Below are 19,209 nucleotides of genomic sequence, written 5' to 3'. Positions count from 1 at the left end.
AAGTTTGTTCACCTTTTAAGGTCAAAGGTCACTAATGTTTATCTCTCGTAGTCGTACACACCACTGTTCAATGCATGTGGTGTGTATGTGGGGGAGGGGAGGCACGGCGGCCCACTGCTTTTGTTTTGTGATTTGTTTTTAACAAAAGTTCAACTTTGGTTTGGAGAGAAGGGACAACTAGGGATCATGATTTGTGTAATCCTGGTGGCTGGACATGGGCGTGTTCTGGAAAATGAAATAAAGGTGTTTTGTTTTTAATTTCTTTTATTTATTTTATCTGAGTCTTATTTATTTAAATTTGATTATTAATAAATTGATTTGATTAATAAATTGTTATATGAATTAATTTTCCTTCACTTCTAGCATGTGTACTCTCAAGGTCTGGATCCAATGGATGGTTGACTACGAGTATTTCTACCTCCATATGATCCATATATTGATTAATATTATTATTTTTTTTTATAATATTAAAGCCATAACACTTTCGGTGAAAGACTTCTCTTGAAATATTATTCAATGAAATGCTTTTTACTTTTTGAGAAAACATTAAAACAATATCGCATATATACTATATATTGCAGGTAGGAAGCAAATTTTATAATTATTTACTACATTGTGGCATTACCTTATTTGATAGGAAACCAGTCAACTCGGCCCCCCTCCCCCCCAGCCCAGCAGTCGCCCACTACAAGGTCCCCCCCCCCCCTAGCAAGTTGCCCCCTCACACCCCTCACACCGCTCACAACACTCAGCCACAAAAGCAATTCTCAGACTCAAATTTTGGGGGGGGGGGTAAAATTAAAAACTGATATATTTTTTCATAACCACATTACTTGAAAGAGAAGTGATTCTCAAAATGCTTTTAAACTATCGAAAGCTTTGGATAACTTTCCGTATGGCGCCACCACTTTTTCACTCATTTTTACAAAAAGGGATATATCAATCAGGTAAATTAGATACTATATTATTTTATTTCAAATGAAAAAGTGGTGGCGCCATACGGAAACTTTTCCAAAGCTTTTCTATAACCAAGTCAGTTTTTTATTGCCATTCATTTCAAGTGTGATTACGAACGTGAACCTTCCCTGTAAACATCATTTTTTTTATACAATTTTTCGTTTGACAGAACAATGCCTTTGGACATTATTCCAGTCTGGAAGGAGTTCCAAAGTCATTGTTGCCAGGAATCGGAGGAAAGAAGATCTTAGACTTCTGGTGGGATGCCATCAACACGTAAGTTACTATTTCTAGAATAATTAAGTTTGTTCTGCTATCTCCATGAACGTGGAGACGATTGAGGAATGAACCTCATAGTTCTAGGAGTAAGTTAAGGTGTAGTTTGTGGTACTCCAATAGTTTAAGAGTCTTGCACTTACTTCTACTTCTACTTCTACTTGAATACTCGGAAGGGTCCATAAGACAGGATGTAAAGCCGAGGGACTACTTGTCCATGAGCGATGCAGGGGTGCGTTTGTACAAGGTGCAAGTAAACAAAAACTCATTGCTGCTACCACTCCCCTGAATACCTCAACTGAAGGAGAGGTGATGATGTTGCCGGAGAGTGAGTTCCACCGGATGACAGTTCTTGGGAAAAATGAGTTTGAGAATGACTGTATCCTACCTGGGATGATCTGATGATCTAGTATTACATGGGATTGCTGGGTTGAGATATAGGTCTTATTACAACTGAGACACCAAGCCTGTTTGCCCTCCCAAAAGCTGCAACGATTGCAACTGTAAAAAAATTTCCAATCTTGGGATCGCATCTGAAAGTTTTTATCTCCTTGGGAGATTGCAACTGAGTATGTGTGGAGGCCAGAAACATTCAGTTACAATTGTTGCAGCTATGGTGTACCTAAAAAGAGCAATATAAATTCTAAGATTCATAACATGCTATTCAGTTTTGTGACTGGTTGGTTTGTATCCATTTCTTTTGCAGGCGGCAAGTTTTCAGTGATGTTTACCTTGTCACCAATGCAGACAAGTAAGTAGAGTTAAAGAGCTGGAGTTTGCCTTTCTGGAATAGCAATAGATCGATCCAGTAGGCTCCGCCCACGACGCACGTGTGAGCAAGAACACGTGGCGCTCTCCAATGTCTTTCTGCACAACTCTGCCGCGCGCGTCAAGATACGCGCACGCATGTCGGACCTTATTTGTCGGACCTTCGTTGCGTTGTGATTGGTCAATACGCAATGGGGCGGAGCTTAGTGGATCGGTCTTTTTGAGGGAGGTGAAAGTGGCGCTTTTAGTTCTTTGCAAAGCTTCAAATATTTGTCCATTAATGACAATATCAATACTATTTGTGTGTATCTACTTGCCAGGTTCTTTAGAGAACTGTCTTGCTATAATCTATTACCGCAGAGTAGATTTTTGGGATTGTTCGGGAAACTTCTCATAATATCAATATTGTCTCATCAAAGGGCAATAAAAGTAATAAGTAGGATTTGAAACTTTGCATGGTGGAAATACGATATGGAAAGGTTTGAGGTAACACCATGTAATGACTATCTCTAATGAGTTGGGGTGGTTCTGAAAAGAACCGTTGGTTCCAACTGGACGTTTCGTTCAGTATATGCTCTGATCGTCTTCTGGAGAATCTGGAGAAAGCTTTCTCCAGAAGACGATCAGAGCCTACTGATCGAAACGTTGAGTTGAAACCAATGGTTCTTTTCAGAAAGCTTTCTCCAGAAGACGATCAGAGCCTACTGATCGAAACGTCGAGTTGAAACCAATGGTTCTTTTCAGAAAGCTTTCTCCAGAAGACGATCAGAGCCTACTGATCGAAACGTCGAGTTGAAACCAACGGTTCTTTTCAGAAAGCTTTCTCCAGAAGACGATCAGAGCCTACTGATCGAAACGTCAAGTTGAAACCAATGGTTCTTTTCAGAACCACCCCAACTCATTAGAGATAGTCATTACATGGTGTTACCGCAAACCTTTCCATAAACAAAATGTAATGTTGCAATTTAATAAAAAAGTAATAAACTGAAAGAAAACTGATCGGATTGATCAAAGGAAAATTTAATAAAGAGCCTGACTTAAACCTGCGACCTCCAGGTTTTATCGTAAACTTTGGTATGATCCCTGGCAGTTATAGGTGGTAAAGCTTTTGACTGGCACCCCCACCCCTGTCCGAACAAAGATATTGACACAATTGGGAGACTGCCAACAAAGGGCTAGTTAACTCAGTGGTACAGCACCAGGATATTAATCCTAAGGTCACTTGTTCAAGTCCCACTCAACTTGTTCTTTGTTCAACCCAAATTACTTTTTTTTTTATGCTGAACTTCATTGAAATAAACTTTACTTGTGTTTTTATTTTGCATTAGATATAAGTATTATGAGCGTTGGGCAACAGCCCATGGTTTCCCAGTTGATAATATCATTAACGATGGTTCTACTATACAGGGAAACAGGTCAGTACTTAGCAGGGGTGCGTTCCACTCGCGCAAACGACTCGCAACTGTTCGCGCAAACGTTTTTTTATCGTTTGAACGATTGGTGCGTATACGCGATGTCAATATGGCGGCACCCTGAAATGAAGATGGCACGCACCATACGTAGGTTTTTTTTTAACTTCGTTTTTGCTGCAATAGTCCTCTTTTTGACATCATTACATCAACTAATTAACTTTGTTATTCCAAATCTGCATTATCATCCACCAAAAATACAATGTAATTATGTTTGTGACAAAGAAATAATACCGTATGCTTGTCCGCCATTTTAAAAATCACTCGCCAACACCTCCGAAGTATGTTCGCCTAAAGTTGCCAACGTTCGCCAATGGTGGCGGCGAACAACTCGTTCCACTTGAAATTGTTGGCGAACGTGCGCAACTGTTGGCAACGTTTGCGCGAGTGGAACGCACCCCAGGCATCAGCTTCTTCTACATTACACCCCTACATTTATTTAATTTCATTTAATTGATTCTGGTGGTGAAGCCACAGACTCTCAGGAAAGTGCACTTAAAGGGAAGGTTCACGTTTGGTAATTACTCAAAACAAATATTAACTTAAAAACTGACTTGGTAACAAGCATTGGAGAGCTGTTGATAGTGTAAAACATTGTGGGAAACAACTCCCTCTGAAACAACGTAGTTTTTGAGGAAGATGTAATTTCTCACTAAAATAATTAAAGACTTCTAGCTAGAAGTCTTTTATTCCTATCTGAAACACAAAATTCGTCCAACAAGGGTGTTTTTTTCTTTCATCATTTTCTCGCAACTTCGATGACCGATTGAGCCCAAATTTTCACAGGCTTGTTATTTTGTGCTTATGATGGGATACACCAAGTGAGAAGACAGGTCCTTGACAATTACCAAACGTGTACCTTCCCTTTAATCATTGCACTAGCCAGGGACCCAATGGAGAGAAGACATGTAAGAATTTTGCAGTTTTAGGTGGGGGAGGAAAACCCAAGAGAGGTAAACCAGGGAAACCCACGCTGTCATTAAGGTTCTGAAAACCCAATCCATGTAGTGCCCCCGGCGTGATTTGAACAGCGGTCTTAGAGGTGGAAGGCGAGGAAAGATACCTGTATGTCAACCCGACCAACCAACATTTTATTAGTTGAAGTCAAGTCTTTTTAATATTGTTGTTATGATCTCTCTGGAAACATACCTAAGTTGTGAAGGGAATAACTTTGTTTCAGCTCCAGGAGTAGGTTTCAAAGTGCCCTTACCGACAGTTGATTTGGGTCCATAACCCTAAGTGTAGCCCTCAATTTGAAGTGGTTGTCCAGACCTTGTGAATGTGATGTTAGGTGATCTCTCATAATAAAAAAAAATAATAATAATAAATGTGGTGAACACACGCCATGGTTCATCTAAACATTTAGCTTTGCAATGAAATTAGGCAAGATTATTTGTGGAAAAACCCAATGTGTTCTCATTTGATGTTGAAAACCATTTTTTCAGGCTTGGTTCAGTTGGAGATTTTGACCTGGTGCTAATAAAAATAAAAAAAATAATAAATGTGGTGAACACACGCTATGGTTCATTCTAAACATTTAGCTTTGCAATGAAATTAGGCAAGACTATTTTGTGGAAAAACCCAATGTGTTCTCATTTGATGTTGAAAACCATTTTTTCAGGCTTGGTTCAGTTGGAGATTTTGACCTGGTGCTAAGGAACAAAAGAATCAATGATGATGTTCTTGTGGTAAGTTAAAGATGTAGTCAGATCCAAACATCCAAAATAATTTATCCACTCACATGTAACTTCACTTTTTTGTCAAATTTTGGGCCGATTTGACCCCAGTCCGCCAATTATTAGTAGCAGTGAAATAAAGTGCTCCAACTTAGTTTTTGTCGGGATCCCAACAATATATCACGTGACCAATTCTGATGTGTTTTATAAGAAACGTTTTCAATTTTTGTCATGGTTCCTGACCATTAAAAGTAAAAGTTAAACTTTTTTTCGTTAGAGCGGGTGATACTCTTTGAAATACCATTCACTCAAAAAAATATTTTTTTGTAATGTTTGGGGCAAAAAATCTGACATAGCATCTTTAAAAAAGAGGAAATTACAAAATGTCATGATTCTGTACAGTATTTTTCGATAAAAAAGGGGAAATCAGCTGATCCGAGGAAAAGTTGCATGCCTGACTCATAAAGCCCTAAGTTTTTAAAGCAGGGAACACCGTTGGTAATTATTTAAAAGTATGAGACCTATTCCTTTAAAGGAAATGGACACTAATGTTAATTACTAATAAAATAGTTGTTAGCATAAAAACTTACTTGGTATCAATGTCCTTAGTATAAAACATTGTGAGACTGCTCCCTCTGAAGTAACATAGTTTTTTAGAAAGATGTAACTTCTCACTCAAAGTACTAAAATACTTCAGACCTGAAGCCTTTTTTAGGCCCCTGAAATCACACAATGTTTGCAACAAGGGTGTTTTTTCTTTCATTTTTCTCCTGCAACTTCGATGACCAAATGATCGAGTCAAAAATTTTCACAGATATTTTATGCATATGCTGGGGTACACCAAGTGAGAGTACTGGTGAGAAAACTACCAAAGGTAAAACAAAATACCTTCCCTTTAATTTCATTTGTTTCTTTTTCAATATTTACAGGTTGCAGGTGATATGCTATTCCAAGACCATAACTTTGACATCACGCAAGTTGTCGACTACTTTAAAAGAAAGGTAAATGCTCTACAAGATTCACATTTTTCCAACAGACATTTTTTTTGATGAAGCTTAGAACTAGTCAATCAACTCTGTTAATTCTGTTTTTTGTCCAGTTTACAATAATAATAATAAACTACAGCATTTATAAGGCGCACTTTACTGAAAAGGAGAAACATTCAAAGGCGCCGGTCAAGTTTTGTCAAGATGTTGGAAAGCAAGCAAGAATAAGTGTGTTTTGAGTTTCTGCTGGAAGAGAGTGATGTTGTGTATTTGTCTGAGGTAATCCGGAAGTGAGTTCCAGAGTCTTGGTGCTATGTTGGAGTAAGCCCTGTCCCCATAACTGACCAGTCGAGTTCGAGGAATAACCCACTCAATTTTGGATGGCAATCAACTCTTCCCTAGCAAAGCCTCCCACTACAAAGTGACCCCAAAGTCACATGCGGGGCTCTCGCCCGGCTGCAGTGGGGGCCCGGCACGGGGCCCCGACTTGGTGGAAAGACGGTGTTCTGGGTGCACGGCAAAGTGCAGAGCAGGAGGCACTCGTCGGAGAGGTGGCTCGTGGGGGCCAGCGGCGCTCCGTCCCCCACGAGCGTTAGCGTGAAGACCCGGTCCGTTATTAAAGTGGGGCCGACTCAAATACAATCATTTTCTGAAACTGTAAAAACTACTACTTTAATTAAAAAACAAACTAACTATAAAGTAAATAACCATTCAACAACCCTAATAAAGCAGTGAATAAAGTAGGGGCATCTTTGCCAGGGGTGACTTGAGTGGGGGTGGGTTTGAATGTGAGGGGGGGGGGGGTGACTTTGTAGTTGGTGACTTTGTTATGGGTGTTTCTTGTATTCTCAAAATAAGATTTTACTCCAGTACTGGTTAACGCCCAAAAGTTTCCTCTGTTTAAGATTTTAGAAAAGCTATAAATTGAATAATGCGTTGTGATGATTCTTCACAGAAAGGTGAGCTGGCTATTTATTATGAGATGGAACCAACTGAGCTTTCACAAAGTCGCGGAATTGTTGATGTGTGTCCGTTAACAAACAGGTGATTGTACTATACTTGAAATGTAGTTTACATACTGGAAATGTAGTTTACATGAGTCGCGGAATTGTCGCGGAATTGTTGATGTGTGTCCGTTAACAAACAGGTGATTGTACTATACTTGAAATGTAGTTTACATACTGGAAATGTAGTTTACATGAGTCAAAAATTGTTCTCCATAAAATGGCCGACCGTGTTAGTTCGTGACGTAAAAGGAAAACCGTGCAATTTTTGAGTGATACTTGTGTGGGTCATTATATTCTACTTTTAAAATATCTTTCTAACCATATGGATTTCATAACAAACAGTTTCAAACGCTTTTCAAAGACCAACTCGTCGTACCCAAGGCAATGTGTTCGTTTAAGTTTCTATTGCCATTTATTTTTGTAGTGATTACCAATCGATACCTCATCTTAAATGTTTGTTTCTTCTTTAAAAGAATTACCCGTTTCATAGAGAAGCCAGCTGTTGGTGAGACCCTGTCTAGATCAGCAAGTGTAGTCTTCTACTGTTTCCGTAAACAAACTTTGCCAACGATTACAGCGTACTTAACTGCTCATCCTGATGTACAAGAAAGAAACTTTGGCATGTACATGGTAAGATTATTGTAGAAACTAGTGTTCTAAATCTCACTTAATTAATTATTGAGATGAACATTTAGTTTATTATAATAATAAGCTGGCATTTATTAAGCGCCCTTTCTAGAGGTGGCAAAGTGCTAGGATGTATCCAACACAGATCAAGAAATCTAAAACAAAAAAGGCAAACAAAAATAAAAAATCATTGTCAACACAAAAGGGGGTCTTCCGCAATTGTTTTTTGTATGATTCAAGTGAGTTTGCTTTTCTGCAGCTATCAGGAAGTGCTGGGCCTACATTTGGAGGAAAACCAAAATGGGAAAGCCCATGCAATCAGGTAGAAATGACTGGAAAACCTAATCCACATGCAAGGCTGTGGTCTGAGGTGCTAATTCAAACCGGGGTCGACAGAAAGGCAGGGAAAGAGCCAAAAGGTGGTTTTTCTAGGAAGATTGAGAAAATATGATTAGCTGTTGCGGGCTGCTTACCAACTTAAAGGACCTGTGGTATAATTGCACAAAATTGTTAATGGCCTGCCGTTTTGACCAAAGGAGAGTCTCTCTCGAAGGCTAAATGAGCAGGACAATTTTTCAATTCTTTCTCAGGAATGGCTGGTTAATGACTCCAATGTTGAGGTGTATGGGATGAAGCTCCCCACAGGATTTCAACTCATAGGACAAATTGGTCTCCAAGAATATGAGAAGTGGCTGGAATATTTCTCCGATAAACAGCTTCAGCAACGAGCTAAAGAACCATACACTTCCGAAGCATATGCTAGGTAAGACCTAAGGAACAATATTTATGACCGAATCACGTCAAAAGTTTTTTTTTTTTACGTTCTCTCGTACAAGAAATTCTAGAAGTACTTCATCACCTCGGATTTCACCTGCGCAGAGCAGCATGTTGACGACTAACACAGATGCTGTATTGGTCATGGTCGATTCCGGGCAAACATGGTCCGAATGGTCTTGATTGCAAGTCCAGCCTGTGTGGAGCTGCCCTCCAAACAGCTGCCCACATCACCAGTGAATGCATTTTTAAGTAAAGCGAACTTAAATGGACACATTGCCTTGGATCGGACGAGTTGGTCTATAAAAAGCATTGCAACCGTTTGTTATAACCATATGGTTAGAAAGATGTTTTAAAAGTAGAATACAATGATCCAAACAAATTTGCCGCGAAATTGCGTGGTCGGCCATTTATGGGAGTAAAAAATTTGACTCCCTTTAATGGCCGACCGTGTTAGTCGACAAGGTAAAAGGAAAACCGTGCAATTTCAAGCCGTTTGTGTGGATCATTGTATTTTACTTAACATCTTTCCAACCATATGCATTTTTTAACAAACGGTTACAGATGCTTTTCAAAGACCAACTCGACTGATCCAAGGCAACGTGTTCCTTTAATCACTGCACTAGCCAATAACACAAGGGAAAGAAGACAAGAAAGACAATTTAATTTTTAGATATGAGAGGAAAACCACAGGGAAATATTCAACGGAAAACCCTCGCAGTCAGGCAGTGACTGAAATTCCTGTCCCACTGGTGGAATCGAACCAGGGCCTAGAGGCAGAAGGCGAGGAAAGACACTGTTATCAGTTTGATCACAATATTTTAATTGTTTGATAATTTCATATTAATTTGTATTCTTTCTTGAACATTTTCACAGATACCTGAAAGAATTAAGCTCGCGTGATAACAAATGAAACTTTCTGTAGAGTTTTTTTTTGTAGGCAACCAATTTAATAATGTTCTTTTGTTTTGTTGTTTAAGAGTTGGATTGGTGGGGAATCCATCGGACGGTTTCCATGGTAAAACAATTTCTCTGTCAGTGGCCAACTTCTGGGCGGAAGTAACCATCAAAGAAAGTCAGAAATTGGTAAGAAAGTCAGAAAGTTATAAGATCTATTATGCAGACCAGTACCATTTTGTGAGTAACGTTTCTCAGATTTTGCATTCCCATTAGGGAATGTTCTTCCTGGGTGGACATATTCGCTCCGGATTTCCGTGTATCTCAAAAACACCAACCCCTTTTGAATTCAAAACCGAAACACCTTTTTAGTTTTTAGTCTTTAGTCTTTAATAGTGACGCAACATCAACCCCATGATCACAAAAAGTTTGTTTGATTAATTGATTGATTGATTGATTGATTGATTGATTGATTGATTGATTGTTTGATGATTGATTGATGTTTTATTGATTGATTGATCTGCTTTACTAACAACTGTTTTCGCTTCTCACAGATGTTAGTCCCGCACCCCCTGAACGACCCAACAGAGTTTGGTAGCCTGGGCGATCTGCATGGTATAAGCAGAAAGGAAGGATACCTAGGTGGGCTGAGGCTTCTCCAGGCTACGTGTAAAAAGTTCTACCAATACTGCACTGAGCAGGGGTAGGTATTTATTTATTCATATATTTATTTATTGATTCTCAGAGGAAGAAAACACTTAAAGGCATGGACAATTTTGGTAATTACTCAAAATTAATACTATCATAAAACCTTACTTGATTAAGAGTAATGGGGAGAGGTTGATAGTATAAAACATTGTAGGAAAAACGGCTGCCTCTGAATTAATCATCTGTAAGCACAGATTTCGTGTGAAAAGGGTGTTTTTCTTTCATTATTATCTCGCGACTTCGACGACCGATTGAGCTCAAATTTTCACATGTTTATTATTTTATGCATATGTTGAGATAAACCAAGTGAGAAGATTGGTCTTTGACAATTACCGATAGTGTCCAGTGTCTTTAATCACTATACTAGCCAAGGAAGGAAGATAAGGAAGGAAGTTTCAGTTTTAGATGTAGCAGGAAAACCCTAGAGAAATATTCCAGGGAAAACAGCCGTATGAAATTGGGCCCTTAAACACAAGGGTGATAAATATATGAACCAGAGGGTCAGGATCCAGGGTTATATAAGCTCTACTCTTCCAGTGTTCTAGGTTCTTTTATGTGCACGACCAATCCTAGAACCACAGGACCAATGGCTTAATGTCCCATCCTAACAGAGAAATTATGGTAAACTTTCTTGTTCAAGTGCCACAAATCGGACTTGAACACACACTCTTCTGATCAGAAACAAAGGATGCCATATAAGTTAACTTAATCACTGTAGCTCACAAGCCTTAGGAAACCTGTAAACAAGGGTGCATATTATGTGAACCAGAAACACCGTTGTTACTCTTCCAAGCTAAGAGCTATAGTTTCTTTTGCGGCCACTACAAATCCAAGGACATGGAAAGCTTAACGCAACTATTTTGCTTGAGTGCCACGACCGGTACTCGGACCCACACTCTGCTGATCAGAAACATCATAGCTCTAGTCCGTTACTCTTAACCTTCTCGGCCACTAGACACAATCAAAATGTAAATTTTATTTTTATTTTTATATTACAGCATTGCATTACCAAAGAGAAACTTCACCTTGAAGTATGACACCAATATTCCAAGACAAGTTGTAAGTTATATCGAACTTCCTCGAGCTACCGGGCAACCTCGGTAGTCTAGTTGGTAAGACACTGCTCTAGAATTGCAAGGGTCGTGGGTTCGAATCCCACCCGAGTAACATGCCTGTGATATTTTTTCACAGGACTCGGGAAAGTACTGAGTATACAGTGCTAACACACATCGGTGTATGGGTAAAAAACCAAAATTAATATTCTTTATCCCCGATGCAAATTTAACATCTATTATATCGTTGCGGTACCCGCTGCCAAAACATAGGATTTGAACTGCCTCTAGCTACCGGGCAACCTCGGTAGTCCAGTTGGTAAGACACTGCTCTAGAATTGCAAGGGTCGTGGGTTCGAAACCCACCCGAGTAATTTGCCTGTGATATTTTTTCACAGGACTCGGGAAAGTACTGAGTATACAGTGCTTACACACATCGGTGTATGGGTAAACAAAAAAAATACTTTTTTTTTTTATGAAAGAATAACCACAAGGGAAACTGACTGGGTAATTTTTCTAAACCGATTTTGGGTTGAACAAAGACAAATTGACTAGAGCGAGATTTGAACCATCGACCTCCGGCCCTCTATCAACTGTATCTAGCCCTTTGTTGGGTCTCCCTTTTTGACAATTGTTTTGGGGTGCAGTCAGAAACCATACACATATAACTGTAAATAGCTGTATAGCCAGGGATCACACCCACGTTTACGATTCAACCTGTGAAGTGGCAGCCGGGGGATCACCGTCAGGGATTATTTTTTTTGTGAATGACTGTTACAGTTTAAGTTTTTACAAAAGTTTGTTCCTTTTTATGATAAATTAGGGGCTTGCAGGAAGCAGTGCTATCGTCACGGCAACGCTCAAATGTCTGATGCACTTTTTTGATTTAACTGACAGTGTAAGTAGAGAAGTCAACAACAAACAATCTTTAAAATTAGAAAGAGATAAAAATGGTTAAAACTAACATTTATTGCATTACTTTAGAGAACTTAATTTAGTTTAAAATATAAAGCTTGAACATTTCAAAGTGTTAAATAAGTTTGTGTTGTTGTATAGTTATCTGTTTTACACATCTTGAAAAATTAGACAACAGCAAAGCAAAATAAAACATAAAAAAAATTATATCATTAACAATTGTAAACAAGTCTTGTTCACATTATATAAACAAAGTTTGTAAATTTTGTAAACAAATTGTGTTCACATTGTCTAAATGTAACCAACTCTTGTTAACATTGTAAACAACTCTTGTTGACATTGTAAACAACTCTTGTTTACATTGTAAACAACTCTTGTTTACATTGTAAACAACTCTTGTTTACATTGTAAACAACTCTTGTTTACATTGTAAACAACTCTTGTTTACATTGTAAACAACTCTTGTTTACATTGTAAACAACTCTTGTTTACATTGTAAACAACTCTTGTTTACATTGTAAACAACTCTTGTTAACATTGTAAACAACTCTTGTTTACATTGTAAACAACTCTTGTTTAAATTGTTAACAAATCTACTAAAATAAACACAAATCTTTATTGTTTTTGCAGGACCTTCCTCGTCCATTGCAGCCTCAATTTATTTTGAATGTTGAGGTTGATGAACTGTTCATAAACGCTGGTCTACAGGACAGAGTTATACAGGTATTTGGTTATGTTAAAGGCGGACACGTTTGTTAATTTCTCAAAATATGTATTAGCATATAATCTTACTTGGGCGACCGCGCAAGACATGGTAGAGCTCAGTGTGGAAAGACATGCAATTTAGGACACGACGGACAGGGCCAAGTGGAGGAGAGCCATAAGGAGAAAGCAGGCCAACCCAAAACTGACTGGACAATGGCCTTAAAACCGACATCATGATGATGAAGCTTACTCGGTAACAAGCAACGGGGAGCTGCTGATAGTGTAATCGATCTGGGAAACGATTTCCTCTGAAGTAACAAAGTTTTTGAGAAAGAGGTAATTTCTCACTCAAATATTTGAATCTAAGAAGAAAACAAAAGTAGTTATACTGAATAAAGTGACTTAGTTTTCTTTTCTAACCTTCTGTTTCAGGTTTATGAAGGTCTTGTTTTCATGAATTTCTCCAAGGCAATTATGGGGTCAAAAGGTCATGGCGATTATCAAAGAATAGATTTTGATTTAGTTCCACCCCTTTGGCTTGCGTACATACGTAACCCTAGCGACTCGGGAAAGATCCACAGTAACATCAGACAACGATTTGACAGCGGTAAGTGTTGTCATCATCTTTATGTTTAAGTTTTTCTACCTTAGTTTTTATTGGTGGGCGATCTTGAGGGGGGAGTGGGGGGAGGGGGGAGTGGGGGGAGGGGGGAGTGGGGGAGGGGGGAGGGGGGTCTCAAAAATGCATCCAGGGCTCACTTTTACATTGGACCACAAGCACGAGGCCAGTAGTTTTAGTGTCGGGCTAGACTTGACTCAAATCCCAATCATTGTTTGGGTTGTTTCATAGTAAATTGGCGTGATATGCTTAGGGACCTCTCACACGAGGATGGGACTTGAATCAAGTCTAGTGTCGGGCCTGCATAAACTCAGAGTGGACAAGTCATGCAGACTTGATTTTGTTTTCACAGTTGAGCAGGCACTGTTGGTGAGTTGGCCGTGCTGTGCGCGGATGGAAAACGAGAAACGTCTTGCACCAAGACTACCCAAATTTGAGCCCTGCATACAAATCTTGACTCTTTTTCTATTGTAAATGGCAGGTGATGCTGAAGTAGTTGCTGGAATGCAGAAGTTTGCTGAGCTTACCGATCAAGCGAGGTCAGTATTTGAAAACTTGTCTAGTATCAAACAGTTTTAAAGTGTTCCTTTAAAATTGTTCACATACTCCTCGATTTGTTGTACTTTTGGTAAATTGTCAAAGACCATTAATCCTCACTAGGTGTATCCCAACTAAGACATAACAAACCTGTACAAATTTTGGCTCCATTGGTCATCATCAAAGTTGCAAGAAAATAAACACCCTGTGTTGCATAGAATTGTGTATTTCAGATGCCTGAGAAAGGCTTCAAGCCTAAAACTTTTCTTAAAAAAATACCTAATTCTCTTAAACTCATACATTACTTGAAAAGGTGTTGTTTTAACAGTGTTTTATCAACTGCTCTCGAGTGCTCTTTACCAAGTAACTTTTTATGTTCATTACTCTTTGGAGTGATTACCAAACGATTATTCCCTCCTGACGATGACTTGAGCAAGCTAGTCAAAACGTTGAGACCAACCCAAGAACTGACTCCGCGGTAGTACAGTTAATTACGATCCTATAAGCTAAAGTAGTAGTCCCAGCCTATTTCTATACCATCCGCCCAGGTAATAAATAATAAGCAGGACAGTTCTTCTCAGAACTGAGAAGTCTCCCGAACACCCGAACAATCTACTCCGTGGTAAACGAATTAAGCAAGACAGTTTCTCTAAGAACAAACTCTACCTGGCAAGTAGATACACACATGGTGTTACCGCAAACCAAATATATATTGATACCTCACCATGCAATGCCTCAAATCCTAGATTATTCCCTCCCTATACAGTTTATCAAATTTTGTATTTCTCGCAGAGAGGCTTTGGAGGGACACGACATCCCAAGACTTTGTGACCTCATGAATGCGAACTTTGACCTGAGGCGACATCTTTACGGAGACAAAGTTCTTGGAGATGAGAATCTCCAGATGATAGAGCTGGCTCGAAAGGTGACTAAAGACTGGTTCATTCTTCCTGCGAATGCGAATGCAAAAACGAATTTGGACGGCACATGGCAGCACAACTGCTCAACTGTTGAGAATTTGTGACATCAACATTCAAATCGCATTTGCATTTGCCGGAAGTATGAACCAGGCTTAAGATAAACCAAGTAGGGAGGCCGGGTCGGGGCAATGAGGGGGTGTTCCCCAGTTTTGGTGAGGGTTTGTGGGGGGGGGGGGGATTGCAATTTACGAGTGATATAGAGCTAGCTAGAAGGGTGACTCTTAGAGACACAGTGAGAGATCGAACGAGAGGTCGGGGTGCTGGGGACCATGAGAGAAACGCTGGTAGAATTACCAGGGAGTGGTGGGTTGACACAGGGGCTTCCAATGTTGGGAAGCCATGATTTGTAGCTTTACCATAATATTGCCATTATGCAGCAAGGGGATGACAGGTAGAAATCAGAGACATGTTTTCCACTTCAAAATACTATAAATTCAAAGTTTATCATCCATTTTTATGATTGATATATTTTTTTCAATTTGGATTTGTAGTTCGGTTCATCGGCAAAGTTTTCAGGAAGTGGTGGAGCTGTTATAGGCATTTGCCTTGACCCTGCAAAACTGGTAAGATAAAATGAGTAAAGTATTAAATGCACTGGATGCTAATTACTCAAAATAATTGTTAGCATAAAAACTTACTTTTTAGCGATCAATGGAGAGATGTTAATAGTATAAGACATTGTGAGAAACGGCTCCCTCTGAAGTAACGTCGTTTTCAAGAAGTTATTTCTCCCTAAAATATTTGAATTTGATTTCGAGACCTCAGAATTACATTTTGAGGTCTCGAATTCAAGCATCTGAAAGCACACAACTTTGTGTGACAAGGGTGTTTTTTCTTCCATTACTATCTCGCAACTTCATCAACCAATTGAGTTCAAATTTTCACAGGTTTGTTACTTTGTGCATATGTTGAGATACACCAAGTGAGAAGACTGGTTCAGAATAAATATACCTTATACATTATGGTCTTTATGGAAGTATCTCTCACTGTCCTAACATAATATTTGAGCACAGCTTTTTCTTCTGAAGTCTGATTTCTGATTGTTTGGGCTATGAAAAACTGTGATAAAGATGGCATGAAAAAGGCACATAAATTAGTAGGTCCGCCCTTGTGCTATTGCATGTTGTGGGATAATAGTAATAATAATAATAATAAGACTTGTAATGCGCACATATCCACCCTGCTGGGTGTTCAAGGCGCAGTAAAACCAAAAAACAAAACAAAAACAAAACACAACACAAAAAAAACCAGACACAACAAAATTAGTCATTGAAAACCTGTGACATAAGATAAGTTTTGAGAGGAGACTTGAATTTTGCGGTACAAACACAAGATCGAAGATTAAGTGGTAGAGAGTTCCAGATGCGATGGGATGAAGTGGCACATGTAGTGCCTTTTTATGAATGGAACCTTTTGTAGCCCAATACATACTAGCATAACAAGTGACATGGAGTCTGGAGCAACTTTTGTACTCGTAAAAAGTATTTTTCACAATCTTAACAATATATTTTATGAATTTTTCTTTTCAGCCTCTCTTAAAAGCTGCATTCCAAGAAGAAGGCTTTGTCTTTTGTGAAATCATCCCGAGGCAAACGATGCCTGATTGTTTGTCCCGAGGGTCCAGCACCGATGAAGAGATCTCGTCGGCAGATCAAGATGATGAGACGAATGATCACAGAAACAATGAGAGCACTTCATAACATCATGCTCATGCTCTGGAACTCCAAGTTTGGTTAAAAGACACTGGACACCTTTGGTATTTTTGTCAAAGACCAGTCTTCTCACTTGACTTGGTGTATCCCAACACACACACAAAATAACAAGCCTGTGAAAATTTGACGTAATTTGGGACAGTGTCATTACATCATCAAAACCCTGCCCTTTTAAAAACCATATGCCATGGTCCTACTTGAGTGTCACACAATACTGAACTTCTCCATTGCGCTGGGAGCGGACGGTGAGAATTTACCCCCACGCACATCAACCTCCTATTCCGACGATGACGATTGACTAGAGCAAGCTAGTCGAAATGTTGAAACCAATCAAGAACTCACTCCGCTGTAATGAAGTTAGTAACAAGAAGTCCCCTCGATCCACTTAGCAAAAGTAAGTAGTCTCGGCTGATTTCCTACATTCCGTCTAGGTAGTAGTTATATGAGCAGGACAGTTCTTAAAAGAACTGAGACGTTTCGAATTCCGAAAATCTACTCTGCTGTAGTAGAATATAAAGCAAGACAAATTCTGAAAAGAACATATTTTATAGATACACATGGTGTTACTGCAAACCAATAAAACACCAACTTCATCATAAAAACAGCTCTGTCAAATTAAGACACAGTAGAATTTTGCGTTTTTGTATTTTTGTACTATAATGGCATTTTACAGTACAGTATGCTTAGTGAAAATAATTAAGGCTGACCACCGAGACCAGATCGTAAATTATATCTGACCAATTCTGTCATTCTTTTCCAGTTGTCGTCATTTTTTTATATCTATAACTTAATATATTTGATATGTAATAGTCATTATGTGGAAATGCATTTTTTGTATACATCTCTGTATTCAGGGGAAATGATATTCATTTGTTAAGAGTAATCATGGTTCAAATTAATAATTTAATTGCCAATTTAGTTTTGCTCAGCCACAACGAAGGATTCAAAAATTCACTGTCTAGCCAGCTACATGTACCTGCAGCTCTTCAAAATTGGATTTGGTGTCATATTAAAGCCATTGGACACTCTCAATAAACAGTATTATCCACGGCCCACACTTCGTGTATCACAACTTGTAATATAAAATAACAAACCTATGAAAATTTAGGCTCAATCGGTCATTGCAGTCGGGAGAAAATAATGGGAAAACCCACCCTTGTTTCCGCACGTTTTGTTGTGTCATACATGTATTTAAATAAATCTGTAATTCTCGATATCAAGAATTTATATTGTTTTAATGTTTTCTCAAAAAGTAAAGGGTTTCATGGAATAATATTTCAAGAGAAGTCTTTCACCATTACCTTTTCTGTAAACCCTGTAAGTTATTTGTAAAAACTTTTATTTTTTTTTCTGTTCCGAAAGTGTCCAATGGCTTTTAATGGCAATGGGATCATCTCCAAGATACTGTGAAAATTAAGTTATTAAAGGAACACGTTGCCTTGGATCGGTCATTTGGTCTTTGAAAAGCGTTCTGTAACCGTTTGTTATAAAATCGATATGGTTAGAAAGATGTTGTAAAAGTAGAATACAATGATCTACACAAATACGCCTTGAATTTGCGTGGTTTTCTTTTTACCTCGTCGACTAACACGGTCGGCCATTTTTGGGAGTCAAATTTTCGACTCCCATAAATGGCCAACCGTGTTAGAAAAATGAAAACCGTGCAATTTTGAGTGATACTTGTGTGGATCATTATATTCTACTTTTAAAACATCTTTCTAACCATATGCATTTCATAACAAACGGTTTCAAACGCTTTTTATAGACCAACTCGTCCGATCCAAGGCAACGTGTTCCTTTAATAACTTCATTGTCATATGGATTTGGTGACATGTCATGGTTTTCATATTCACGAAAACTTGGAAAATAAGTCAAACTATTAAATAAATTGCCAATTTAGTTCAGCTCTTCACCCACAATGAATGATTCCTGAACTTGCAACTGCCTAGCTACCTGTATCTTTCAGAATGGATTTAGTGTCATACTACAATTATAATCATATTCAAGCAACTTTGACAATAAGTCAGACTATAAATTTAATTGCTAATTTAGTTTTGCTCTGCATTCACATTGAAGGTTTCCATCAAACTCACTGTCTAGCTACCTGTATCTCTGGTGTCGTTATAACGGCAATAATACTCGTATTCAAGAAACTTTGAAAACTAACTAGGTACATAATTCAATTGCCAATTTAGTTTTGCTTACGAGGGATTCCAAAATATGGAGTGGTGTCAATTCATGCCCAAGTCACACTTGCCAGCAATTTTATTACAACCCTTTTTTCGCATATACCTCAGGAATTTCTACAGTAGGTTTTTAAAAGTTTAAAACACTGAAATTGAATTTTGGCGAAGAGTAGGATTTCATTGAACACTTTATTTCGGATGTCAAAATAACATTTAACTCAGGAAGATATGAGTAGGTGGTTATTTCATGTGGTTTATATTTGTGACCTGTGCCACAGATGACAGAGAAAGGATACTTTGCAAGCATTTTTTGGTAATTTACATTTTTTTTTCATCATCAATTATGTTTTTCTATAAA

At 38.5% G+C, this 19,209-nt stretch overlaps 1 protein-coding gene across 2 annotated transcripts; it reads left to right on the top strand.

Moving 5' to 3' along the window:
* Positions 1-71: 71 nt before the first annotated feature.
* Positions 72-17,743, top strand: LOC117301870 (glucuronokinase 1-like). 2 transcript variants are annotated; one of them, XM_033785865.1, is made up of 19 exons: positions 72-243; positions 1,127-1,233; positions 1,940-1,984; positions 3,330-3,416; positions 5,092-5,158; positions 6,076-6,147; positions 7,088-7,176; positions 7,613-7,769; positions 8,357-8,529; positions 9,521-9,626; positions 9,992-10,140; positions 11,144-11,204; positions 12,021-12,095; positions 12,743-12,835; positions 13,250-13,424; positions 13,918-13,975; positions 14,766-14,898; positions 15,445-15,516; positions 16,483-17,743. In XM_033785865.1, the coding sequence occupies exons 1-19, from the start codon at positions 187-189 to the stop codon at positions 16,651-16,653; spliced, it is 1,947 nt and encodes a 648-aa protein (XP_033641756.1). In that variant the 5' UTR covers positions 72-186; the 3' UTR covers positions 16,654-17,743. The 2 variants fall into 2 exon arrangements, with proteins under 2 accessions (XP_033641756.1, XP_033641757.1); XM_033785866.1 differs by lacking the exon at positions 1,940-1,984.
* Positions 17,744-19,209: the final 1,466 nt, after the last annotated feature.

This window comes from Asterias rubens, chromosome 17 (genome assembly GCF_902459465.1).
Source record: "Asterias rubens chromosome 17, eAstRub1.3, whole genome shotgun sequence".
Taxonomy (NCBI): Eukaryota; Metazoa; Echinodermata; class Asteroidea; order Forcipulatida; family Asteriidae; genus Asterias; species Asterias rubens.
The sequence above is the reverse complement of the archived record's forward strand: the minus strand, read 5'-3'. Positions and strand labels throughout refer to the sequence as shown.